Source organism: Astyanax mexicanus, chromosome 7, assembly GCF_023375975.1.
Source record: "Astyanax mexicanus isolate ESR-SI-001 chromosome 7, AstMex3_surface, whole genome shotgun sequence".
Classification (NCBI taxonomy): Eukaryota; Metazoa; Chordata; class Actinopteri; order Characiformes; family Acestrorhamphidae; genus Astyanax; species Astyanax mexicanus.
The window spans coordinates 3,320,329-3,347,861 of NC_064414.1; the positions used below are offsets into that span (position 1 = coordinate 3,320,329).

The 27,533-nt window shown below is 37.9% G+C and overlaps 1 protein-coding gene across 2 annotated transcripts in view; it reads left to right on the forward strand.

Moving 5' to 3' along the window:
• Positions 1-27,533, forward strand: part of LOC103026874 (CUB and sushi domain-containing protein 1) — a 602,854-nt gene that overhangs the window by 509,738 nt on the left and 65,583 nt on the right. For both annotated transcript variants that reach the window (XM_049481560.1, XM_049481561.1), the window contains exons 37-46: positions 1,280-1,384; positions 4,440-4,558; positions 5,474-5,543; positions 6,461-6,577; positions 15,529-15,738; positions 19,236-19,424; positions 20,238-20,415; positions 22,333-22,478; positions 24,080-24,160; positions 26,345-26,458. In XM_049481560.1, coding sequence (XP_049337517.1) covers positions 1,280-1,384; positions 4,440-4,558; positions 5,474-5,543; positions 6,461-6,577; positions 15,529-15,738; positions 19,236-19,424; positions 20,238-20,415; positions 22,333-22,478; positions 24,080-24,160; positions 26,345-26,458 — 1,329 coding nt within the window. The remainder of the gene's footprint in view (positions 1-1,279; positions 1,385-4,439; positions 4,559-5,473; positions 5,544-6,460; positions 6,578-15,528; positions 15,739-19,235; positions 19,425-20,237; positions 20,416-22,332; positions 22,479-24,079; positions 24,161-26,344; positions 26,459-27,533) is intronic.

Here is a 27,533-nt window from a genome sequence, read left to right on the forward strand (position 1 = left end):
CGCTGCATTTCAAACAGGTTTGAGCAAAGAAGGACCTGTCAATCATCACATTACAGCACATGCGCCCGTACGCATTGTGTCTTGCATGTGGTGATAAGCGCTATAGAAGAAGGGAGTATACTCGAAGCTGAGATAACAGCTGTGCTGTGTTTTCCTTGCGTGTGGGATAATGATTGACTCCCTTAGAGGCATAAGATAAAAGCGCTTTTATAGTAGTTTTACTGCTAAAAAAAAAAAATCAGCTTGGAGGGAAATTGTGTAGTGTGAACTACTGAAAGCTGAACTAATGCTCGCCGAGTGATCGCCAACGATCACTGAGTCGCAGACGCCCGACAAATATTCAGCAGGTCGAATATCTGATTCAGTCTGCGACTGGGAGTCAAGAGCCGTAACTACCTACAGCCAATGGGATCACGTAGAAAGAGAACGAGAACCACAGGTCAAAAACGCATCTCCTGCATGACCAGAATAAAACTTTTATAGAAAGTCTGATCACTTTCTGTTGTCTTATTATATCAGGAAATCACTATTTTACTGTAGAGGGCGCTCACTAGTGAGGCCTCAATGAATGGGGGTGGGGTGAATGAAGCTAAAAGACAAAAAACAAAAAAGCAAAACTTTAAATTACAAGTAATAATGAACTACTTGTTCTAAATGTTTCTTTATTTTTTAGAAAGTAGAATAAAAGACTTTAGCATTGTTGCTACTATAAGATGATTGACTGGTTGGTGCTCTGATCTGATGATGGAGTTACAGGCAAAGTACTGAGTTTAAAGTGTTTAAAACTGGAGTTTAACACATTACAACATGCTGTTTTCAGTACTAAAACATTTGATATATTTTTGTGTTGAGGACATAAGTACATATTTCAGTATAAAACTAATCAGACATTTATAAACTCTTTATTTTGCTCAGTTGCTTCATATGAACTCATTCATTCTCCTCTCTAGAGCTTCTCCGGTTTGGTCTGTTTTTTTTTATTATTATTATTATTATTATCATTATTATTGTAATACACAGATCTGGAAAAAGATGAAAGACCACTTAAAAATGATGAGTATCTTTGATTTTACCAAATTGAAAACCTCTGGAGTATAATCAAGAGGAAGATGGATGATCACAAACCATCAAACCACCAAACTGAACTGCTTGAACTTGTGCACCAGGAGTAAAGCAGCATAAAGTTATCCAAAAGCAGTGTGTAAGACTGGTGGAGGAGAACATGATTTTTTGTCATATTTTGTTCTCGCTTAGACGCTGCTCTCATATTGTATTCCAGGTACGACAGCACCAGCCTTGCTGAACAGCACGTCCAACCAGCTCTACCTGCACTTTCACACCGACATCAGCGTCGTCGCCGCCGGATTTCACCTTGAGTACAAAAGTGAGTACAAAAGCTTGAGCTCAGCACTGAACACTTTCCTCTGTGTTTATAAATCACACACACACACACACACATACACACACATACACATATATATATAAATATATATAAATATATATATACATCTGGAAAATAATCAAGAGAAAGATGCAAGACCACAAGCCATCAAACCAAGCTGAACTGCTTAAATATTTGCACTAGAAGTAAAGGCATAAAGTTATCCAAAAGCAGTGTGTAAGACTGGTGGAGGAGAACATGCGAAGCCATTTCCCTTTTTCTGCAAAGAAATGCTCTAAATGACAGTATTTTTATTTGAAATTTGGGAGAAATGTTGTCTGTAGTTTATAGAACAAAACAAGAATGTTTATTTTACTCAAACATAAACCTATAAAAAGCAAAATCAGAGAAACTGTTTCAAAAACTAAAGTGCTCTCTACATTTTTTTCTAGAGCTATATATCATCGCTGTTCTATAAAAAAACTACAATCTTTATTTTGGCCGATTTTTAGTTTACTTCATAACATGAACATGCAAACTGTCCCTTACACTGTGTTCAAAATTCTTGATGAACAGACCAAAATAAATACTTTACCTGGAAATAAAAAAAAATGTTTTTTTACATTGACTTCCATTAAAAGTTTGGAAGTTTTTTTTTTCCCTCTGCTGTGAAGTTGCTGTTTTGAAGATACTTGTTTCGAAGCAAACATAATAGTAAAATAAAAAACTATATAAAGTAGTGCGCACACCATACCTATTTTTTCTGTGGACACTTTTGAGTCTTTATTTACTGATATTATTTGGTTTGAAACATCATATAAATATGTTTGAAGCACTAAAGGTAAATAATATTGGTTGGGGACGGAGGTCTCATTTTTTTAGGTGTTTTTCTCAATGGGTTTCTTTCTAAGTTCTGCCCTTTCTAACAATATATGGATTATGTGTATGTGTGAAGGAATTCCTGAGTAATTAAGCTGAGGTGTGATTTTGGACGGAAGGTCCGTCTGTAGGGTTCTAAGGCTTAAACGCTTTTTTGACATTTTTGGAAAGAGCAGTGCAGTGGAAGTCATTTTCCGGGGGAACGCCTCTAAGAGTAAGCACTGTAATGCAGAGCTCTGTGTGGTTTGGGGATGTGAATTTTCTCCTTTGTATTCTGAGATGCAGGGTCGTGGCCTGTGGCCTGAACTCTGATGGTGTCAGGGGTTTCTCGGTCTGGGTAAATGTGTGCGTGTGCTCGTGGTGTATGGCCTTTTGTCCGCTTGGCCCTGCCGTACACCGCCTCACCTAATTCACTTCCCACATCTGCCCATTTGTCTATTTCTATCCTTAGTCCACTTACCTGGACAGCCCAATTTGTCTGCCTCTCTGCCTGCATCCATTTAGAGGGGAGGTCAGCGGCCGGTGGCTGAAACAGTGGAGCACGGAGTGATGCTCCGTCTGAAAGGGCATTAAGCACTTCCCTTATCTTAATGCCTGCCATCGTGCCTATCAGGTGGCTCCGAAAATACCACAGGAATCTTTCACTCCTCCGCCTCTCTGCTGCTAAATCACCATAAATAAGCGAAGTCTAAAGGCGTCCCAGAGTTATGGCACACTCTGTCAAGGGAGAGTCCAATTAGGCTCTCTGAACCGGTGGTGTAATGGCCCATGGTGCTACAATAATAACAATCAGCTCGACTGCGAGAGCGGCTCGGTTCTGAGTCCGAACACTGGATAAAATGTCAAGACTGAATTACTGACCATCATCATCATCATCATCATCCCCAAACAGAACTGCTGTGAACTATTTACGCAGAAATAGTCATTAATCGTATCATACAGACATATCCAGCTCATGCACACACCTTTACCCTCAACCGACTGTAGAGAAACATCTGAGAAACGTATAATAACTGTAAAATAACTATATAATAACAATATAATATTAGCATGGGAGTGGACAAATAAAAAAATATACTCTTTAGTATCTATCAATCAATCGAAACATGTCTAGGCAGTAGGATGAGGAGGAAAGGAGGGGAGGAAGGAAATGAGGTTAGAAGTAGCTGTTCAGGTGCAGTTTAACCTGATTTATTATAGCCAGATAATTACAATAGAGGTGTTGTGAGAGTAGGTGCTCTTAAAGAGCTCTGTCTTCAGGAGTTTCTTTTAGCTGATGCTCCCAACTAACAGGCGTACAATGCTAGTGATAGGTGCATAGTATCAGAAGAGGGACATCAGAAGAGGGACTTATATATAGTTTATATAAATTTGATAATGAATATAAGCTTATTAGTAATCCAGCGAGGCTGACCTTAAAGGTGCAGGTGTGACAATGAATTAGAAATAATAAGGAATAAAATAGTAAAAAAATAATGAATAAAAATAAAAGGAGTACTAATTAAAAAACAACAACATTTATAATATCAGTGGGTTGGGCCCCCTGGGGGCGGGGCAGATTGACGGAAGTAGGGATCAAACTTGGTGCCTTAATAAACTTGCGTTAAAACAACAGATTCCAAACTAACAGCGTGCGTTAACGCTTTAACGTTGACAGCCCTCGTTTTTAGCTAATCAAAAATCAAAATCCTGTGAAAATCGTGTGTGATCTGTGTGTTGTTTCTACGTTTGCTCTCCATGTGACTTCCCGTTGCGCTCAGGCGAACGTGCCACCGGCTCTCAGTGGCGAGGAGATCGAGAGAAATTACACAGCGTTTTTTAAATGCGCTCTGCTGCAGCCGCAGCATCAGCACCAGGGCCACCCGCCGAGCTGCACCATCTAAACAAGCATCCTCTCTCACACGCCTCGCCAAAGGCATCGCTATGGTAACGTCTCTTCGCTCAGCGTCTGATACAGTACGGAGTTCCCTTCCTCAGAACTGCCTGTTAAACTGAGACAGTTGGAGGACCAGGCCAGTGCTCCGCTTAGCCCTGTTCACACCAGACGCTGATTAATGTGCAGACAGGAGGCGGGCGGGCGGGCGGGCCGGTGAAGGATTTGGTTCACTCGTTGTTTTTATGCAGTGGAACTGAGTTGGTCTGTATTGACGCCTGTATCTCTGTCTCTCTGTGTGTCCAGCTGTGGGTCTGACCACATGCCCGGAGCCTGTGGTGCCGGCCAACGGTATCAAGAGTGGTGATCGGTACATGGTCAATGAGGTGGTGTCGTTCAGCTGTGAGCCGGGATACGTGCTGCAGGTAAGCCACTGAGCATCTCTATGCACACATAATGTCCACCCCCCATATTCCATATATATATATATATATATATATATATATATATATATATATATATATATATATATATATATTGGTACATTTCAGGGGTGGTCACTTCTGAAAATTTGATCTTCAATTTGATCATTTTTAGTCATATATTTATTAAATACAGGTAACAGAATCAAAAACTTTGATTCGTCAAGCTCAGGTATCAAAGCAGTTTTTTTAAATTAGATTATGCAATGTATTTGGTAACTTACAGTAACAGGGTTGCAAGTAACAGGGTTGCAAATCTAGGCTAAGTTGGGGTTTAGCCCAGGAACAGATGCTAACTGTAAAATGTAGCTATGTATACAAGATCAAGGACAAACATGGTTATATATGTATATAAAGTAAATTTTGACTCTACTCATTATTAGTCTTACAATATGAGTAACAGGGTTGAGTTCACTGAGTGACACACACAACTTGGACAAACATATTTGGAAAATAAACTTGATATTGTTAGAGCACTTACTCTTGGTCTTGCCATGTGGGCAGAAAATGCCCCTGTGATGTCACTTCCTTTGTGCCAGTAGACAAATATTTTTAACTCTTTCTCTGCCAGGTAAAATTCCTTATGGTAACAGGGTTGAGCGCATGTTGTGGGACACAACTTAATAGCATAAAAACTGTAACATGCAAAACAATGTAGACCAAATAAGTTGTTTTTATAAGTATTTATTTAGAGCTTATTTTAATTGTTAAATTTGCCAAAGGAGTTGGTCACCCTATGAGTGGGCTTAGAGAAAACGGCCATTTTTTGAAGTGGTCCAAAGGTATTCAGTCTTTTGAATAATATCTAAGGAGCTATATACGTATATATATGTTCCTTTTTTCTTTTTTCTTTTTTAGGGTCATTCTCACATAACGTGTATGCCGGGAACAGTAAGACGCTGGAACTATCCACCTCCTCTGTGTATCGGTATGACGACCTTTCATAATTCTATTTTGTTCTATTAATTCTACTTTATTATTATTGTATTACTGCGTGATAAAACACATGACTCTCAAAACAAAACGAACAGACTCAGTAGTGTTTCATCATGCATGTTATGTTGCACATAATAATGTAAATATGTTAATAATAATTAGTGGAGTCAACGGATTAAAAAATGTAATCAGATTAATGACTAATATATCAGACTAAACTGCACTTTATCAGCAGTTTAGGTCAATTAAAAAGCAGTATACTTAATAGCTGGGTCAGATTGAGGCCAGAGCACGTTCTCACCACAAGCTTCAGAGCCGCTCTGGAAAAAAGTTTGGGTCAAACTTGTTGGTGTAATTAATTGGGTTAAAAAAATAATAATGCATTACTGGTTCCAAACTATACCAGGCGTTTTGTGAGTGCCGTTATCAGCCGATAATGCACTGTAACCGAAGCTCTCCATGTATTACTCCGCCACATACAGGTAACCTAGCAACAATACAGCGCTTGCAAACCAAACAGAGCAGCAACAAACAGAGCAGCAATGAAAACTATCTTAACTGGCGGAGTGTTTTTATAACTAAACAGATCATATATATATATATTTTTTTTACTCCGCTTTAACTCAAAATCATAAGTGATAGTGGAATTTGTTGTATAATCAAGCAATAATACGCTTAAGGTTCGTGCTATCTGTGGCTGAGTACTGTAGATCAGGGCAGCATTGCCGATATTACAGCACATTTTAGCACGAACCTCGAGCGTATTATTGCTTAATTAATCAGCAGGTAAAATAAATAAAAAAAAATTAAAATCATTAGCGCATGCACAATATCTTGCTTATAGAGCTAGCTTAAAAAACTAAAGGTGTGAAACTGACGATGGTCTTTTGATGTTTCCGCATGAATCAGCCAAGTGTGGAGGGAACCTTCACGACATGAGTAATGTGATCCTGAGCCCTGGCTTTCCCGGAAACTACCCCGGAAACCTGGACTGCACCTGGAGGATCCTCCTGCCCATCGGATACGGTGAGCCTGCTGCGAGCAAATGAGCCACCACCGCGAGTCAATTGGTTGCAGCTGCAGGGCCACAAACACACTCCTCTCAGAGATACGACTTATCTCTCACACATCGCTCCGCAAGACCTGGATTAGCAACTGCCTGGGATGAATCAGAGTCGCTTTTCTATTCACGCCGCTTCATTCAGACGGTCGAAAATCAATTTGTCTGACATTCAGCGAGCTGATTCTTTTTTTCCTACAGCAAATTAATGCATTGCACCTCGTAAACTTGTTGCCAGACTTCCGGCTGAATTGACTAAATCAGCGGTGGATGTATAGGTTGGCTGGCTGTGCTTTATCCATTAGTATTGAGTCTACTAAAAAAAAAAAAAAAGATCTACTAGGGCTAGCCTAGTACCTGTAAGCAGGATTGCACAATATATATTGCAATTTTTTTGCTATCAAATTTTAAAAATATGTCATTTTATTAAAACACCACCAGATGCAGAATATCTAGAGAACGCACAGCTCTGTAAACAAAATAAATGACCACCTAAAAACTAAAAAAAAGATGAGTTTATTTGATTTTACCAAATTGAAACCCTCTGAAATATAATCAGGAGGAAGTCATAAAGTCATAAGGCATCCAAAAGCAGTGTTTAAGACTGGTGGAGGAGAATATAATGCAAAGTTTGGGCACCCCTATTAATCTTAATCATTTTTTAGTTGTAAATATTTGGGTGTTTGCAACAGCCATTTCAGTTTGATATATCCAATAACTGATGGACACAGTAATATTTCAGGATTGAAATGAGGTTTATTGTACTAACAGAAAATGTGCAATATGCATTAAACCGAAATTTGACCGGTGCAAAAGTATGGGCACCCTTATCATTTTATTGATTTGAATACTCCTAACTGCGTTTTACTGACTTACTGAAGCACTAAATTGGTTTGTTAACCTCATTGAGCTTTGAACTTCATAGTAGTAGTAGTTCAGGTGTATCCAATCATGACAAAAGGTATTTAAGGTGGCCAATTGCAAGTTGTACTCCTATTTGAATCTCCTCTGAAGTTGGAATCATGGGCTCATCAAAACAACTCATCTAAAACAAATGATCTAAAAACAAAGACTGTTCAACATAGTTGTTCAGGGGAAGGATACAAAAAGTTGTCTCAGAGATTTAACCTGTCAGTTTCCACTATATATATATATATTTTTTTTTTGTTTTGTTTTGTTTTACTTCAGCCTACCACTTACAGTGTGTAGTACAGTGAAGTAATCTCACCTACAAACAAAAGCATTATTGGCTTTTACTTTACTTCAGGTATATTTATTTTACTGAACAGAGCTGTATAAGCTTTTAGTAATGTTTAGCAGATGTTAATAATGCTTTACAAATGCTTTATTGGTTAATCATATTTATATTTACACTTTCTAATTGTAAGTTGAATACCTAACTAATATTTACTTAATAAATATTTTACGATTACCGTATGCATAACTGCAGTACTTAAGCAAATAACAAGAAGATTAACTAATGCAGTTGTTACTCGTTTACCCAACATTGATTAGCACTTTTAATGAAGTATATTATTTATTGTTCATCTTAACAAATGCTTTACTTGTAATGTTAGTTTAACTACATTTCATGTGGAAGTAACATTAATTAATTATGCAGTTTCGTGTTTAGTTGACATTACCTAAGCATTGTTAATGTATTACCACGTGTCTTTTTCATGGTAACTAATGCATTAATTGATGTTAGTTAGTCAACACTTAATGTAATGAAGAGTAATGTAGTTAAGAGTAATATCACAATCTGATATGATGATCAAAGTAATATTAAAATCTAGTAGTAATTCAGATATTTGTTATTGCTTTATGTTTTTTACCTACACTGAAAACACAATTAATTCTATTTAGCGAAAATAAGAACAAGCACAAATTCAGTAGAATCTAAATTTTTTGGATCATTATTTGAAGGTAATGTGGGAACTCTGATTTTGCGTAGCTCACCTGAGTGTCTTCCGGTTAACTAAGACTAGCGCACAGCTTTTCCTCTTTCCTCTCTGAATTGAAACGAGCGACTCTTGAGGACAGCACAGTCGTGAAGCGCAGTCCTCTACTCCTTCATTAAGCAGAGGTTAGGAGTGCAGGTTTCAAATGCACGAAGAAGACGCGTTCTCTGCTGAAGGAGAAAAGAAAACAATTGCCTGAGAGTCGTCATCAGCACTTAGCAGAAAGAGAGCGAAGGCGAGCTCTGAAATGAATGGCCACGGCATCAGACATCACCTGCTCCACTGAACTAAACACCGCTAATAGCTGAGTGCTCAGCCTGCGCTCTTTAGCACAGTCTTCAGCAGAGAAAACATGGATCAGGTTAAAACAAAACTTCTAACAAATATAAAATAACTCTTATAGGTATAAATGTTCCACAGAAAAGGGCCTAATTTAATTATCCAAATAAGGAGATATATCCTCATATATATATATATATATATATATATATATATATATATATATATATATATATATATATATATATATATCCTCTTGAGACCCAGACTTTCGCTTGATAAGCATTTTAATCTGGGAACTAACAAATTTGGGACAAAAAAAAGATAAAGATAAAAGTAAGGTAATCAGTTTTTTTTTATAACAGTAGAGCATGTTTGCAAAAAAGCAAAAAAAAAAAAGATGTCTTCAATTAGAAATTGTTGTTTGTTTTAAAATTTAAGAATTATTTTTGACCCACTAGTCCAAAAAACAACTTTTATCTTTCGATAGTGAACAAATAAACATCAGGAGAATAGTTTCAATCGTAAAATTGGATGAGAGTTTTGTATCTGGCCCATGTTTTTGTCTGAATTGGCTGTAGAAACCTTTGACTGGGATTCCCACCCTCTTGATTTCAATCAGTTGAGTGTTGAATGGAATGTTGTCATGTGACCACAAGATGATACAGCATTGTAAAAATACATGACACAGTTTTGCAAAATGATAAAGTATAATGTTGCAGAAAAGCAAAAATGTGATGTCCTCATATGAGGACGCAGAGTCTCAAGAGGATATATATATATATATATATATATATATATATATATATATATACATATATGAATATATACACATCCATGTTCAGTTCACTTATTTACTCTGTGTAACATTTAAGTCTTGAAACAGAGTTGAAGTTACTTAAATTTACATGAAATTAAATTTACTCAAAAAAGCAAATGCAAAAAGTTGCAAAACTTTTTTAAGTAAATTTTACGCATTTTTTTAATCAGTGTGGAAGGCCTGCGCTGGTGTAATGATTTATTATTGGGTGGCTGTAAATGAAAAGTGTTCAGACCATTTTCCAGTCTAGAGGAAACAAAGCCGCTGATTGGCTTTTCCTCATTAACTTGATCGAATTCACAGAGCAGGTTGATCCATCAGCAGCTTAGCCAGATAGATCTGTTTGAGAAATGCGGGTTTGGAAGTCGCCGGTTTGAAGATCCGTCGCTCTTTAGATAAAGATCGCTCTCGTCGGGGTCTTGGCCGTGGCTGTGAAAGGGAAAGTGCGGGACTAGCGCTCGCTTTTCTGCTACATTACACTCCGCAGTCCGGCCTGTCTGCTCGGGCTTGTTACACTATTTTATTTATCTCAACATCGGAGATTACACGCAGTCGATTCAGCTCTCCAGACTCATTGAGCTGCAGTCATTTGGTTGTGTTTGTGTTGTGCGCTCTCGTCGTTCAGGCTGAACAGAAGTGATATTCCAGCTGTTAACGAGACTATCTCTTCTGATTAAAAGAAAAGAACTGCTTCTTCTCCCTCTCTCTGCTTCCGTGAGGGAACTCATGAAAACGGGGAGCTGTGAAAAAAAAAGAAAGATAAAACAAAAGATTAACACAAACATCTATTGAACTGACTTCTTTAACAAATAAGTTCCAAATTAACCACTGAGCAATGCGCAGTAAAAAAACAAAACAAAAAAAAACTAAAATTGTTCTCCTTAATGTGATATTTTAAATCAGCTGAACAAAAAACTAAAAAAAAAAAAATTGAATTGCACAGAAACTATAACAAACGATTCGCCTCAATTAAATAATAACATTATTAAGTGTTGAATAATCAGTGTTGGCAAAATGTACTAATTGTAGTTGAAATCTAGTTGAGACAGAGCCAACTACTCTGCACTACTGCACATGCTCAGTTTGACTCTTTAGGTAAGCAGGGTCTGCTAAGCAATTCTGCAGGGGTTTTCACCTGATGTTGGTCAGGCTATTTGCATATTGGGCGTGTCCTCCTACCTCTCACTCACCATCAATGTAAAGTCATTCTCCACAGGATATATATATATATGTGGAAAATGACTTTACATTGATGGTGAGTGAGAAAAATAAATAATAATAAAATAAAATAAATATATATATATATATATATATATATATATATATATATATATATTTTTTTTTTTTTTTTTTTTTTTTTTTTTTTCTGTCGTTACGCTACCAAAGACACACCAACACACCCTAAATCCAGCTGTGCGATGCACAATTGAGCATTGTGCATCACACTTGGATTTTGCTGTCCTCCCAGCTTTTACTTCTTAGTTTTCTTAATTTAAAGTAACTTCGGTAAAAAATATCTATAAAAAAATATATGCGGATTTACAGCTATATAGATAAATACATATGTACAAATATATAGATGGCACAACTGGTTTTCATTTTTACAGTGTTTTATATTCACGTTAAAAAACAATATCTATGAATAGGCATTGGTGCTGTTGTTCAATTCCATTCCTTTTTTAGAAATTAGGCAAAAAATGTTGTTGTCGAATTTGCGACAAGAGACAGACTCGCCTACTTATTGTATATATATATTTTTTTTTTCCTGTCGTTACGCTAGCAAAGACACACCGACACACCCTAAATCCAGCTGTGTGATGCACAGTTTATGCTATTTGTGCTATAGATTGCTGAAACAGGTCTTATTACATACTCTCTGTATCTCAATCACTGTTTAAAACCTGTTTAATACTCCGATAATTGACTAAAGACCCAGTTCAGGTTCAGCCTTTGTGTTTTTTTCTGTTGCCGGATGGTCTGGAGTGTAGCTTGTTTCTCTGGACGCATGTTGAATTAATTGCTGTATTGTTGTGCTGCTGTTTTATTGTTGTGCTCCTGTCAACAGTGAAAGGTTGAGTGAACAAATTAGATGGGAAAGGACTCGGGAAAGTGTTTTTCGTCCTTGTACAGCTGATTCCCCGATTGACTAATGGCCGGTCCAGATTTAGTTTGGCCCAGATGTGTCACACCAATGACGTCACATCTGTTATGTGGAGAAATGCTTTGCGTCTGTAGGAAACCTGGTGGTCAGAAATGTAGGGAACCGTGCCAGATGTGAAAAATGAAGATATTTCGTCCTGGAGTGATGGGCGTTCGTAGTTACATCCGACATCCCCCTGCTCCAGTGTTTCATTTTTGATAAATGAGTATGAGTATTATAAATAGAATCAGAAATGATCCATGTAGTAGTTACTAAGAAACAGGGTCTTGTTACTATAGCGATTATATCAGCCGTGTGCTGATGCATGCTGTCGTTATGAGCTCGGATGATAATATGATCTAATAGAATGAGAGAAAGCTCAGAATTGATCCGTGTAAAGCAGGGGTGTCCAAACTACGGTTTCCTTTTTTTGGAGCGGCCCGCAAGGTATTTTAGAAATAGAATGAAAGTTGGCCCGCTGTTAAGCAGGTTTTTATAATGTGAGATTCAAAGTTTAAACACTAGGTGTCAGAAATGGGCCAAAGAGTCTAAAAGGGGAGAGAGTGCGCAGTTGTAGCGCATAAAAACGGCCCAAAGAGTCTAAAAGGGGAGAGAGTGCTCAGTTATAGCTCAGTTAAGAAAACGGGCCAAAGAGTCTAAAAGGGGCGAGAGTGTTCAGTTGTAGCACAAAAAAAAGGGGCCAAAGAGTCTAAAAGCAGAGAGAGTTCTCAGTTGTAGTGCAGAAAAAGTGCAAAAGAGTCTAAAAGCGTAGAGGGTGCTCAGTTGTAGCGCAGAAAAACGGGCCAAAGAGTCTAAAAGCGGAGAGAGTGCGCAGATGTAGCGAAAAAAAAAAAACGTGCCAAAGAGTCTAAAAGCAGAGAGGGTGTGCGGTTGTAGCACAGAAAAACATCCCAAAGAGTCTAAAAGGGGAGAGAGTGCGCAGTTGTAGCGCAGAAAAATGGGCCAAAGAGTCTAAAAGGGGAGAGAGTGCGCAGTTGTAGCGCAGAAAATGGGCCAAAGAGTCTAAAAGGGGAGAGAGTGCGCAGTTGTAGCGCATAAAAACGGCCCAAAGAGTCTAAAAGGGGAGAGAGTGCGCAGTTGTAGCGCAGAAAAATGGGCCAAAGAGTCTAAAAGGGGAGAGAGTGCGCAGTTGTAGCGCATAAAAACGGCCCAAAGAGTCTAAAAGGGGAGAGAGTGCGCAGTTGTAGCGCAGAAAAATGGGCCAAAGAGTCTAAAAGTGGAGAGAGTGCTCAGTTGTAGCGCATAAAAACGGCCCAAAGAGTCTAAAAGGGGAGAGAGTGCGCAGTTGTAGCGCAGAAAAATGGGCCAAAGAGTCTAAAAGGGGAGAGAGTGCTCAGTTGTAGCGCAGAAAAATGGGCCAAAGAGTCTAAAAGCGGAGAGAGTGCTCAGTTGTAGCACAAAAAAAACAGGCCAAAGAGTACAAAAGGGGAGAGAGTGCGCATTTTTGCGCAGAAAAACAGGCCAAAGAGTCTAAAAGCGGAGAGAGTGTGCAGTTGTACAGCAAAAAAACACGGGCCAAACAGTCTAAAAGTGGAGAGAGTGCGCAGTTGTAGCGCAGAAAAATGGGCCAAAGAGTCTAAAAGCGGAGAGAGTGCTCAGTTGTAGCGCAGAAAAATGGGCCAAAGAGTCTAAAAGCGGAGAGAGTGCTCAGTTGTAGCACAAAAAAAACAGGCCAAAGAGTACAAAAGGGGAGAGAGTGCGCATTTTTGCGCAGAAAAACAGGCCAAAGAGTCTAAAAGCGGAGAGAGTGTGCAGTTGTACAGCAAAAAAACACGGGCCAAACAGTCTAAAAGTGGAGAGAGTGCGCAGTTGTAGCGCAGAAAAATGGGCCAAAGAGTCTAAAAGCGGAGAGAGTGCTCAGTTGTAGCACAAAAAAAAACAGGCCAAAGAGTACAAAAGGGGAGAGAGTGCACAAAAAAAGTTTGCACACCCCTGGTGTAAAGTCTTTAAACAGAGTCATTTGTAAGTTGTTAAACACTTTTACAGCCGGAGTAGTTTTATAAATGGTCTTTATACTGACTCCTACTACTCCTAAGACATAAATTCTGTTTTAAATATTTTCTGTCCCCTAGTTCGCTCCAGACTTCGCAGTTCATAAGGAGGCAATTAATGAGCAAAAGAGGCTGTGTGAATTTCCCCCGCAGGTGTTAATGTGAGTGAGAAGTGGCTGGAGCTTTGCCCATTAACAGCAGTTCAGCACTGCAGCTGCCCTCAGTGGTTTGAGCTGCGTCATGCTTTCTTAACTCCAGTACGAAAGCATGGAAAGGAGGAAAAAAAAATAGAAGAAGAAGCTTTCGGACGTTAGGTTTATAAACAGTGCATATACTCTACGGTTTTCCTGCGGGAGAAGAATTTTAAGCAGGCCTGGGTGATACAGTAACCAAGACATTTATCTAAATAAATAAAATGATTTGGATTATGATTAATTTGCTGCATTTCCAAATGAAATTAAACTATTATGCCATTGCTTCCCTCAGCCCAGTCTGATAGCCCTCAGGGCTCTTCGTGCCTTCAGAGAAAGCTGCTCTTTTCTGGAAACGTTTTTGTAATTAGTTTTAGATTTGTCTAGAAAAAAATGAAAATGTTTATAAAATAAGTGCTTAATAAGATTAAAAGGAAATGATGTGTTCATCTGCATTAAAATTATGATTTTGCACCGAAAGCTTAAAAGAACCTGTGGATATTGCTGTGCTCCCAGCTCTCAGTTCTTATTTTTCTTCATTTAAACTAACTTCATTAAAAAATATCTATAAAAAAAAATATATATACAGATATACAGCTATATAGATATATACATATACACAAATATATAGATGGCAAATCTGGTTTTCATTCATATTCACGTTCAAAACCAATATCTATGTATAGGCATCGGCGCTGTTGTTCAATTACATTGCGTTCCTTAAAAAATGAAGCAAAACATCTTATTGTCGAATTTGCAACCAGAGACAGACTCGCCTACTTATTTGGTCGATCCATCCAATCAGCACATGTTTACAGATCTCAGAGCTCAGTTTACAGAGCTCTAAAGCATCGGTTTGTCCAGGAATATGTTAACATTCATCATTCAAGTGCAATTTCTTCCTGAAATTAACAGAAAATGATCTGTTCATCTGCATTAAAATGATGTTTTTGCACTAAGGACCCAAAAGAACTCTTGGATTTTGCTGTCCTTTAGAAGCACAATACAGCATATTACAAACCAGACTGGTGAAGAGAAGCAGCAATGTTATGTCCCCCTATGAGGATGCAGGATTCAAAAGGTTCAAGGTCTCAAGTCTAGTTTTGGCTGCAAACTGGAAATGTCACCAACAGTGATGGGAGTAACGGCGTTGAAATAATTATTTTCAGTAAGGAGTAATCTAACTAATTACTCTGACTGTTACTATAATGCAATAGTAACCCAACAGTTACTTTTACTGGTGACTGGTTACTTTTATAGTGGAGTAACTCAGTTAGTAACTAGTTACTTTTTTGGAGAAGTAATTTGTAACTTTAACTAATTACTTTTTCAACGTAATGTGCCCAACACTGGTCACCATAGTTATTAATTAATATATATATATATTTTTATTGCTTTATTCACTGAAATATGGTCGCAAATGAAGATTCCAAAAGTGCTTTACATCATGTTAAACTGTATTATGATCATCCTTCTGGGTATGCTGACAATGTTCTTCTCTCCACGTTCTGCAGGAGCACACATCCAGTTCCTCAACTTCACAACGGAGGACAACCACGACTTCCTGGAGGTCCGTAACGGCCCTCAGCACAGCAGCTCTCTGATTGGTCAGTACAGCGGCAGCCAGCTTCCTCCGCCCCTCCTCAGCACCACGCACGAAACCGTCATCCACTTCTACAGCGACCACTCGCAGAACCGCCAGGGCTTCAGGCTCACTTACCAAGGTGAGCTCCTCTCACGCTGGGCTTTTTCACACTCGGCTGCCTGAGCGCCTTCTGAGTATCGACACAAAAGACCCAAACGCTAATGCCTGCTCGAGGTGAGCCGATCCATACCGTATTGATATTTCCGATCCTGACATTTCCTTGAGAATCGACCCACGTATAAAAGTACTGGCACAAAGTGTCGTTTTTCAGAAGTAATTAGAGCATATTAAACTCGGTTTAGTTATTAATCTACTGGCCTGATATTCAGACGTCGAAGTGCGGACCCTTCAAGAGTTCAGAAAACGGTTTTAAAGAACGTAAATTGATATTCGGTGCCGAAAAAACGAGAAAACGTTGATTGTAAAGTTAGTGTTCGTTAAGTGCTCGATAATTATCTCAGTTCTGCACTAAAAGGACTAATATGAGGTTATTTTAGTCATTAGTGGAATTTCTTGTGGAGCACAATTTTGACCCAAACAGCCTTTAATAGGTTGATCAATGAGCACGCTCAGGCTTAGACTGTAATTAAAAAACAAGGAAATGTTCATGAATGAGTTTGGAGTTGCCTTTAAACACTGTCAACACTGTAAACACTGTAACAATATAACAGTCCTATCCTACGTACACTGAGCAAGATCCGTCGCAATGCTCATCTCTATCTTACACCCCGCTATAAAGCTCTGGAAAAAATAAAGAGGCAGTTTTTGAATCAGTTTCTCTGATTTTGCTATTTATAGAATGTTGTTTTATTCTATAAACTACTGTCAACATTTCTCCCAAATTCCAAATAAAAATATTATAGACATTTAGAGCATTTATTTGCAGGAAATGAGAAATGTCATAGTGACATAAAAAAAAAAAATGCAGAGCTTTCAGACCTCAAATATTGAACACAAAGTTTAAAAAAATCAGAAATCAATATTTGGTGGAATAATAACCCTGTTTTTTTAATCACAGTTTTTTTCATGCATCTTGGCATCATGTTCTTCTCCTCCACCAGTCTTACACACTGCTTTTGGATAACTTTATGCTGCTTTACTCCTGGTGCAAAAATTCAAGCAGTTCAGTTTGGTTTGGTTTGATGGCTTTTGATCATCCATCTTCCTCTAGATTAAATTCCAGAGTTTTTTTTTTTTTTTTTTTTTTTTTTTTTTGTAAAATCAAAGAAACTCATAATTTTTAAGTGGCCTCTTATATTTTTTTTTCAGAGATACATAGCTTCCTCTTTTTATATCCTCATTTTCTGACATATTACAAAATCTGACATATTAGCTATCTGTTGTTGCTGCATCTGTTTGTTGTTTGCAACAAGGCTCGGCGCTAAGTTATTTATAAGTTATTTAAGGTGCTAAGGTGCTGCTAAGCAGTTGCTAGGTGGCTGCTAAGCTGTTGCTTTTGTGTCTGCGTTGGCTGTTATGGTGTTGTGAAGCGGCTGCTTGGTGTCTGCTACGGTTTTACCAGGTGATTGCTATGGTGTTTGCTGTTGTGTCTGTGTTTGTTGCTATGGTGATGCTACGTGGCTGTTTGGTGGTTTGCTAAGGTGTTGCTAGATGCTTTCTAAGGTGTTGTTATGGTGTCCATGTTGGTTGCTTTGGTGCTGCGAAGTTGCTGCTTGGTGGTTGCTAAGGTATGGCTATTGTGTCAGTGGTGGTTGCTATGGTGTTGAACAGTAGCGTATACACTGTAAACCCGTACGTTGTTTAAACTCAAATGATTTAAGTCTGTTTAAAAATTGGATATTTCTAAACAATTCTCAACTATTTTGTAATAACTTGATGTTTTCATTTATGCTAACTCAAGTTTTAATTCCCCAGTACTTAACTTTTTTAAGACAACTGGTCTTCTCAAATTTTTAAAGTAAATTTAACAATAAAAATTTGAGTAAACCGGCTGCTCTAAAAAAGTTAGGTAAACTCAGCTCATCCGGTCTTACAGTTTATAAAAAAAATAAAATAAAATAAATTAATTTCCTCTTTAGTAATAACACTACTTTGTAACCATATATGGATTATATATGGATTATGTGTGAAGGGATTCCTGAGTAATTAAGATGAGAACACTGAGGTGCGATTTTGGACGTATTTTTAAAATCCGTCTGTAGGTTTTTAAGGTTTAACCCTTGTGTGGTGTTCATATTTTTGTTACTTGTTTACTTTGTCACTTGTATTTAATTCAGCAAAATTAAGCAATTTTACATTAAAATGCTTTACACATGCTTGCTTTACCTAAATTACAAGCAATATAAACAGCTTACATGGTTAATATTTGCCCTTTACCTTTCTTATGTTACATTTCTTTTAAAAAGTGCTACTCTTTTTTTTATTAGTTTTTTAATAAAATGTAAAAGAAAATGAATTAAACTCAAGATATGAGTAGAAAATGTGTTTAGTTTCAAATTTACAAATGAAGCAATGTTTATTAACCCTTGGCCAAACATACTGTATGTAATATAAATGTGTGTGGGGGGGGGGGGGGGAAAGGGGGGGTGTACAGTGTGTGTTTATCGAAAATGTGTTTTGATATATGTTTTTCACAAAAAAATGAGCCAATGCCAGAGTTTGAGTTAGAAAAAATATTTTTTTTAGTATCATTTGATGAAAAATGAAAACGGGTCCCACAGATCTGAACACCACACAAGGGTTAAACACTGTTTTTGAGATTGTGGATTGAAATAGAAAGTCTGAAGCACGGTGCATCCTTAATGTCAGAGCTGCAGAAGATCACGTCCACTCGGCATCAGTGCAGGAGTGACAGGCTCTTATCCAGGAGCATCTGGACGCCTCTGATCACGAGCAGCATCTACGGCATCCCTCTGTCTAACATCACTGGAGGGGCACTCCATTATGACAGCTCGTGCCTAACAGCGCTGGAAATCAATAGAACGGCGCACGCATTCGGCGCACTGCCGCGTTCTCACTCGATAAAAATAACCAGGCATTGTCTGCACCATGCGCTCGCAGGTCAGCTGGTTCGCGCGCCGCCTCTTGTATTTTCTGTGTTTTTTCCTTTTTTTTTTTTTTTTTACGCCCTGATGGAGGTTCAGGAGTTGAAAACATCTCATCCCATCCTTGATCTTCAGCCCGCAGTGGCTGTTTGCCCAGAGAAGGAGAAGAAAAAAAAATCGATGGTGTGTTTTTTGATATGCTAAAAATGGACAGGCAGATAGATGGATGCATTCGTAATGGATGATAATGATGAATTGCTCGTGAAACCCGCTCAGATGTCTGACGGCGGGGATTGTGGAGATCTGTATGCAGCAGCACAGCAGACTTAGCCTAATCTGACTTAATCACCCGTAATACCTTTGAAATAACACCTTAATTGCATGATCGATATGGGTGAGGTACTGAGATTTCCAATGGTATTCTGCCATATCTGATCTAGTGCTGATATCATATCTGGTGCTGATTTGCCTTTGCAAATGCAAATAAACTTTAAAAATTCACATCTGATTGACTTCTTCTCTTTTTTATTTAATTTAATTTAATTTTATTGTTTTTTTTTTTTGTCTACAGCATATCAGCTACAGAATTGCCAGGATCCATATCCGTTCCTCAACGGATACATCATCAACAACGACTTCAACGCGGGCCAATCTATAACGTTCGAGTGCTTTCCTGGATACGTATTGGTCGGCCATCCGGTGTTGACGTGCCAACATGGAACCAATAGGAAATGGAACCAACCGTTTCCTCGCTGCGAAGGTGAGCGACTTGACTTCACACCTCATTTTTTTATTGTTTTTTTTATTTAAATTTTTTTAAAAATCTTTTATTAACGTAGAAGCGAGCCCAAGTTCTGAATATAATATAGTTTAAAGGAGCCTTTTTAAGCCTTCTTTTGCAGACTTAAAAAAAGGTATTGTCCAACCATCCCACACACTCCCAAAGGCCTTTTTAATGATGCTCTTTAAGTGAAGTGGTGCTGCTTTGTGTTACAGTTACGGTACAACAAGGACTGCAGCATTTTTTTATTTATATATATATATATATATATTTTCCTCACCCTTTCAAAGCCTGTCTTTTAAATTAAGCACCTTGAAGATGATGCAGTGGAGACCCAGACTTCAGGGACCTGGTCTGAATTGCAGCCTTGATGATCAGTGCGAGCAGCGTAGTGTAAAAGCTGCCTGGCCCTTAATCAATCAATACAACTGCACATTTCGCTCTTCATCTGTGGGTCCCTGAGCGTTCGAGACGTTTGCCTTCCTCTTCCTCTTCTTCTTCTTCTTCTTTGTCGTCTTCTCAGCTCTCTTCAGCGTTCCCCGACTCTGAGGAAATCTACCCTCATCCCACAATCCTCACGTAATCCTGATAGCACTAGAACATAAGGCTGACGCTGTCGCCCGTCGTCATTAGTACTATGATGTCGCACTTCCTGTCGCATCATAATCGTCTGTCACGTCTATCGTCTATCATATGATGGATGAGTGTTTAAAAATAAAACGTGTCTGAGCTGTATATATATATATATATATATATATATATATATATATATATATTTGTCTTTCCGTTCAGCTCCCTGCGGCTACAACGTCACCGCGCCGAACGGCACCATCTTCTCCCCCGGCTACCCCAACGAGTACCCCGACTCGCAAGACTGCATCTGGCTCATCACCGTCCCCCACGGCCACGGCGTCTACATCAACTTCACCCTGCTGCAGACCGAGCCCGTCACTGATTACATCGCAGTGTGGTGAGTGTTACAGCCATAGTTGCGCCAAATCAAATCAAATCTAATCAAATGAGCTTTCTAATGAATTTTCCTTATTACCTTCAATTAACCAGTTATTGTATTTTTGGCACTAAAAGGCGTATCGGAGGATTATAAGGTAGACTATAAATGAACATATATTTTCTTCTCTATTTCTATTTTTATCAGTGGTGTGCGGTATGGCCCTTCTAACCCTTCAGAGAAGGCGTGACAATAGGTGCAATTAAATCATTACATAATATTAAATCAGGATATATATATATATAATACATTTTATAAATCATATATTTGACAAATTTGATAAATACTCACCTCCGAATGGCAAAAGCGCTTTGTGGGTAATGCTAATACTGCTCCAGCAGTGCTAGCTGGGGTAAGCAGCAGGCTACAGGGCAATAATATTCATCTCTGAATGGCGAAAGAGATTAGCAGCTAATACTATTAGCTAATGCTAATACTGCTGGAGAATTAAACTGAAACTCCTGTATAGCTCTGTATTTCAGCGGATTGGCTTTACTGCTCCTTGATAGCTAACTCATAGAATTCATACATAAGATGCACTGAATTATGAGGTGCATTGATGATTTTTCTGGAAAAAATAAAAGATTTTAAGTGTGCTTTATAGTGCGAAAAATACGGTAATCAGTCAAAACATGCTTAACATCTATATCTATGCATGATCCAGTAGCTGGATAAACAGTGGCAATATTTCGAGACGAAAATGTAAAAACAGACAGATTTATATACATGAATGCATGAGAAAATTAACAGCAGCTGAAAACAATGTAGAACTCTGGTGATGCCGAGCGAACGAAGAATGAGATCTGATTGGCTAAGTCCGGATGCATGCTGGGAATTGTAGTTCTTGAGGAGAGATTTTCTGGTTTGCGTGACACTGTCCAAGTAAGCACAATTCATTACACAATAAAAGTCCTTGAGCAACTCTGTGAAATGATTATATAAATATACAGGAAGTCACTTCTTACAAATGTCATAAATGCTTTAATTAAATTAGAAAAATGACTTTAAATATGGGAATTTAAGGAATTGATAATAATATTGTTAATAGTTTTAGAATCATCTGTACGACATTGTTTTTTTGTTTTGTTTTTTTTGAGATTCTTTGCTGTCTGAAATAAGTGGGTGAAAAAGTTTGATAGAAAGCAAGTGTAGGCTGGATAATTCATTATTATTTGGGGGGAGTAGAGTCAGGAAATGTGTACATTTGATTATTTTTAAGACTGTGAATTAGTATCATGTACATTAAATGATGAGGCATCAAAACATGAATACTGTGAAAACTGTGAGCTTAACTAGAATTAGACTTAAAAAAACACTTGCTTTGTGCTTTTTAATAAAAAAAAAGAAGTTTCTACTTTCAAACTTATTCAACTCATTATAAGCATAAGATTGATCACCTTAATTAAGTGTTTCATGTAGTGTTTTAAATATGAATGAACATGGCTGAAATTACAGCTTTCATGATTTGTTCATGGCATTATAGAGATTTGCTGTTGAAACCTCGTGGTGCGTGGCTGAACATCATACTCGTAATTTGTGTTGCATGATCAGAAGCCCTCCTAAGTGGATGAAAAAAAAAAATGCAATAGAGAATATGCGCCCTATCTCGGCCTTTTTTCTTAGTTATGTAGGCCATTAATCTTCAGAAGCTATTAAAAGAGTGGAGTAGACTGTCAACTCATCATTTTCTCCTGTTTTCATTCAACGCAGCCTGTAATGTAATGGCTTTACATGAAAGTCAGCACAAACCGTGCCATAGATTTGAAAGTAAATCAATTTTCTCAAACTACTCTGAAATGGCGAGGCGTTATCTTACTGTTTAATGCAGGAATCAGGAGTTTGTAATGTGTTTCCAATGGCGCGCCTGCTGTCTTCCAGGGACGGACCTGAGCAGAGCTACCCCCAGCTCGGGATCTTCAGCGGGAACACGGCTCTGGAGTCGGCCTACAGCTCTTTCAATCAGGTCCTTATCAAGTTTCACAGCGACTTCTCCACCAGCGGATTCTTTGTCCTCAATTTCCATGGTTAGTAACTCCTCTAAATGAAAATAGATTTTTTTTTTTTTTTTAAATGTTGTCGCCGTAAATGCTGTCGATACTAAATACTAAAAGCAGTAGAAACACGAGGTGGCGTGGCAGCGGCGGGTGCTGATGACATCAGCATAGTTTCTCAGGATTAGTCACTCGCCTTTTTTATATTGATGTCAGCATGCAGGCGTTCAGCACTGACAGAAACGCGCAGCCTTTATTCTAAAATCGAGCCGGGCTTTCATTTTAACTTCACTCTGGAGTCCAGATCAGGCCAGTCATGAGCAAAATCTGAAATAAAATAAGAAATATATATATATATATATATATATATATATATATATATATATATATATATATATATATATATATATATATATATAAACTATTACACCAAACATTTGCAGAGAATACTTTACAATGCACAACAGATGGAGACAGAGAGACAGACAGGTAGATAGATGGATACACACTTGAATGTAATGATGAAAAAGCAGACAGACAGACAGACAGACAGACAGAGAGACAGACAGACAGAAAGATAGACACTTAAATATATTAAAATTACTTTTTTTGTTAAATCACACATATTACACACATATTACACATATTATTAGACAAACAGACAGACAGAAATATAGAAACCTGTATGCAATTATTAGAATGCAGAACATAGACAAACAAAGACAATGACAGATAGATAGACAGAGGGACAGACAGACAGGTAGACACTTGAATGAATTTAGTAGAATGCAGACAAACAGAGACATTGACAGACAGACATACAGATAGATAGATAGATAGATAGATAGATAGATAGATAGATAGATAGATAGATAGATAGATAGATAGATAGATAGATAGATAGATAGATAGTTAAAACACATATCACACACATATAACACATATCATTAGACAGACAGACAGACAGACAGACACACAGAAAGATAGACACTTAAATGCAATTATTAGAATGCAGAATACAGACAAACAAAGACAATGACAGATAGATAGATGGACAGATGCACAGATGGATAGATGGACGCACGGATGGACAGACAGACAGACAGACAGACAGACAGACAGATAGACAGACAGACAGATAGATAGATAGATAGATAGATAGATAGATAGATAGATAGATAGATAGATAGATAGATAGATAGATAGATAGATAGATAGATAGATAGATAGATAGATAGATAGAAACTTAAATGCAATCATTAGAATGCAGAATACAGACAAACAAAGGCATTGTCAGATAGATAGATGGACAGACAGACGGACGGACAGACAGACAGATGCACACTTGAATGCAATTATTAGAATGCAGACAAACACGAACATTAACAGACGGATGGCTATTAACTTATATAAAACATGGAAGTGAATCGTATTTGAACTGAATATTAAATAAGTCTGTAATTTTGCACTATGTGTGTTTTGGGAGTCAGGTAATCTTTATTTTTCATAAGGAGAAGAATAAGACAAACCTTCTGTTTTTGTGAGATATGACATGGCCTGAAATCTTCCATCTGTTCAGAAAACCGAAATGCAAACTTCTTCAGTGCAGTTCCTCTTTTGTTTTTTTTCTTCAGCATATCGTCTGAAGAAGTGTCCACCTCCCCCGAGCGTGGAGGAAGCAGAGATACTCTACGAGGACGAGGACTATGAAATAGGTGGGTACCGTGCTGCTGAAGACCTGAATATGTATTTAGCCAAATTTTGGGAAAATGTGAAAAAAAGGGAAGATGCAAGGCACTCGGGTCTTTCCCTCGGGGAAGATGGGCTTTCAGACTGACGGGAAATTATTAAATATGTAGCGCATGTCAGAGGATGAAAAGCCTCGTAACACTCCTCCGGATGACTTGCGTGGCGCTGCAGTGGAAGTTTCATTTTGCAGCAGGATTCAGCGTGGAGTTGATATTTAGTTATTAGGGTTAAATAGTGTTGTTACAGGATTGGAGATCTGTTTTTATTGGGCAGATTGAGTGAACAACAAACAGTATACTCAAAATTATATATATTTATTCATGTATTGCTTGATTCATTGATACTGTAGGTTTTTAGTCTTCAAAGGTTCAAAATATATTAAAAAATATATATATTTTTTCAATTAAAACACACATATTACACTGTCTCAACACATGGATGGCATGTAATACATTCTTTATACTAGTATACTTAAAATAATGTATTTGTCAGGTCTTTAGTCTGTCTGCTTCTTATGTCTGTGTTATTCTCAGGTCTGTGTTTCATTCCCAGTGTTTTTCCACTCACCTGTGTTCATTTGTAGCTCTGCCCCTTCGTCCCAGGTGTTTCCTGTTCCCTGTGTGTGTGCACCTCTATTTAAGGTCCGTGTTCCATTTCCCCGGTGTCGATCCTTGTACGTTTATCGTCTGTCAGTGCTCCATGTTTTCCCCAGTTTCCTCAGTCCTGTTTTCAGTAAATCCATGTGTATTTTGTATTTGTTTTCGTTAATAAATCCCTTTTTGTTTGCATTTGCGTCCGCCTCCGCGTCCTCCCTGCACCCGCACCTGACAGTATTACATGCCATCCATGTGTTGAGACAGTGAGACTTGGTCTGTTTACAAAATGTATATTTGAGATTATGTAAATATTTGAATGTGGTTTTAACTAAAAAATATATATGTGTGTGTGTATATTGTATAAATGAAGTAATTGTAATTAGGGAATATTGTATGCAGAAATAAAGTAAAGTTTACTAAAAGAAAGGATTGACTGAAGTTCAGTTCACTTATTTACTCACTTATGTAAAATTTGAGTCTTGACACCAAGTTGAAGTTACCTAAATTTACATGAAATTAAATTTACTTAAAAAAAAGCAAATGCAGAAAGTTGCGAACCTTTTTTTAAGTAAATTTTATGCAGTAAAAAGCAGTAATGTTGACTATCTTCTGTCGCTAACTCTCTTCTTCTGCATTTATCAGCCAGCTAAAAAATAATAAAAGAACTCTCAAGACTTTATCAATCCGTCTTAAAGAGCTTGCAGTTTTTCGAAAGCTCCTCCCACCTTTGAAATGCTTTATCAGAAAGGGATATTCCCAGTCTTAACCCTTGTGTGGTGTTCATATTTTTGTTACTCGTTTACTTTGTTACTTGTATTTAACTCAGCAAAATTAAGCAATTTTACATTAAAATGCTTTACACATGCTTGCTTCACCTAAATTGCAAGCAGTATAAACAGCTTACATGGTTAATATTTGCCCTTTACCTTTCTTATGTTACATTTCTTTCAAAAAGTGCTACTCTTTTTTTTATTATTAGTTTTTTTTTAATAAAATGTAAAAGAAAATGAATTAAACTCAAGATATGAGTAGAAAATTTGTTTAGTTTTAAATTTACAAATGAAGCAATGTTTATTAGCCCTTGGCCAAACAGACTGTATGTAATATAAATGTGTAGGGGGGGGGGGGTGTACAGTGTGTGTTTATCGAAAATGTGTTTTGATATATGTTTTTCACAAAAAATGAGCCAATGCCAATGAGTTTGAGTTAGAAAAAATATTTTTTTGTATCATTTGATGAAAAATGAAAACGGGTCCCACAGACCCGAACACCACACAAGGGTTAAAATCTGAAATCTGACAAACGTGCTCACGAGACGTCTCAGTAGGATGTGAGCAGAGCGTCCCTCCAGGTTTTGAGAGCTGAATGTGGAGAGGACGAGAAGACGAGTCGTGGATAATCTGAAGATTTAGAGCAAAGTTTATCAGGCACATATGAAAGTGTTATAGCATTAAGAGATTTAAAACTAGCAATACAATTTAATCCACTCTAAATGAAACGGTGAGCCGGGCGAACGCGGTTCTGCGAGGTTTAACTCTGATTCCCTCTCTCCAGGTGACGTTGTGAGATACCGCTGCTTCCCTGGCTTCACCTTGGTCGGCAGTGATGAGCTCACGTGCAAGCTTAACTCCCACCTGCAGTTCGAGGGCCCTCCCCCGGTGTGCGAAGGTAAATGAAAACACAAGGTTCAAAGTCAGGTTTTGAGAACACGGCCGACAGAGGAACCTGTTGGGCTGATTATGTTTTAAGTGGGAAAGACAAAACATGAAAGGAAAGAAAGACAACATGGAGAGAGTCAGAGGAAGAAGGTCAGAGATCATCACTTCATTGGTGTTCATGAGTTGTGAGTTGTGAGCCTCATCACTCCTAGGGAGATGTACAGGGGTTGGACAACGAAACTGAAACACCTGTCTCATTTTAGTGTGGGATTTTAGGTTTCATGGCTAAATTGGAGCAGCCTGGTGGCCAATCTTCATTAATTACACATTATTGCACCAGTAAGAGCAGTAAGAGTGTTAAGGTTCAATTAGCAGGGTAAGAGCACAGTTTTGCTCAAAATATTGCAATGCACACTATAACATTATGGGAGACATACCAGAGTTCAAAAGAGGACAAATTGTTGGTGCACGTCTTGCTGGAGCATCTGTGACCAAGACAGCAAGTCTTTGTGATACATCAAGATCCACAGTATCCAGGGTAATGTCAGCTCAGCATACCACCAAGAAGGACCAACCACATCCAACAGGATTAACTGTGGACACTGTAAGAGGAAGCTGTCTGAAAGGGATGTTCGGGTGCTAACCCGGATTGTATCCAAAAAACATAAAACCACGGCTGATCAAATCACGCAGAATTCAATGTGCACCTCAACTCTCCTGTTTCCACCAGAACTGTCCGTCACCACAATAAATTATTGTGGTCTAAAACCAGGTGTTTTAGTTTCATTGTCCAACCCCTGTAGATCAATCAGCACAAGGCTGCACCTGTAAGCTGATTAAAAACCAGGGTTATTCCACCAAATATTCGGAATAATTTATCATTTCTCATTTTCTGCAAACAAATGCTCTACAGTAAATGAAAATATTTTTATCTGGAATTTGGGAGAAAGGTTGTCCGTAGTTTATAGAATAAAGCAACAATGTGCACTTAGGGAACTTAGAGAAACTGATTAAGAAACTGAAGTGCTCTCTTCATTTTTTTTATTTAATTTTAATTTAGAATGAGAAATGTAGGATGCTGTCCA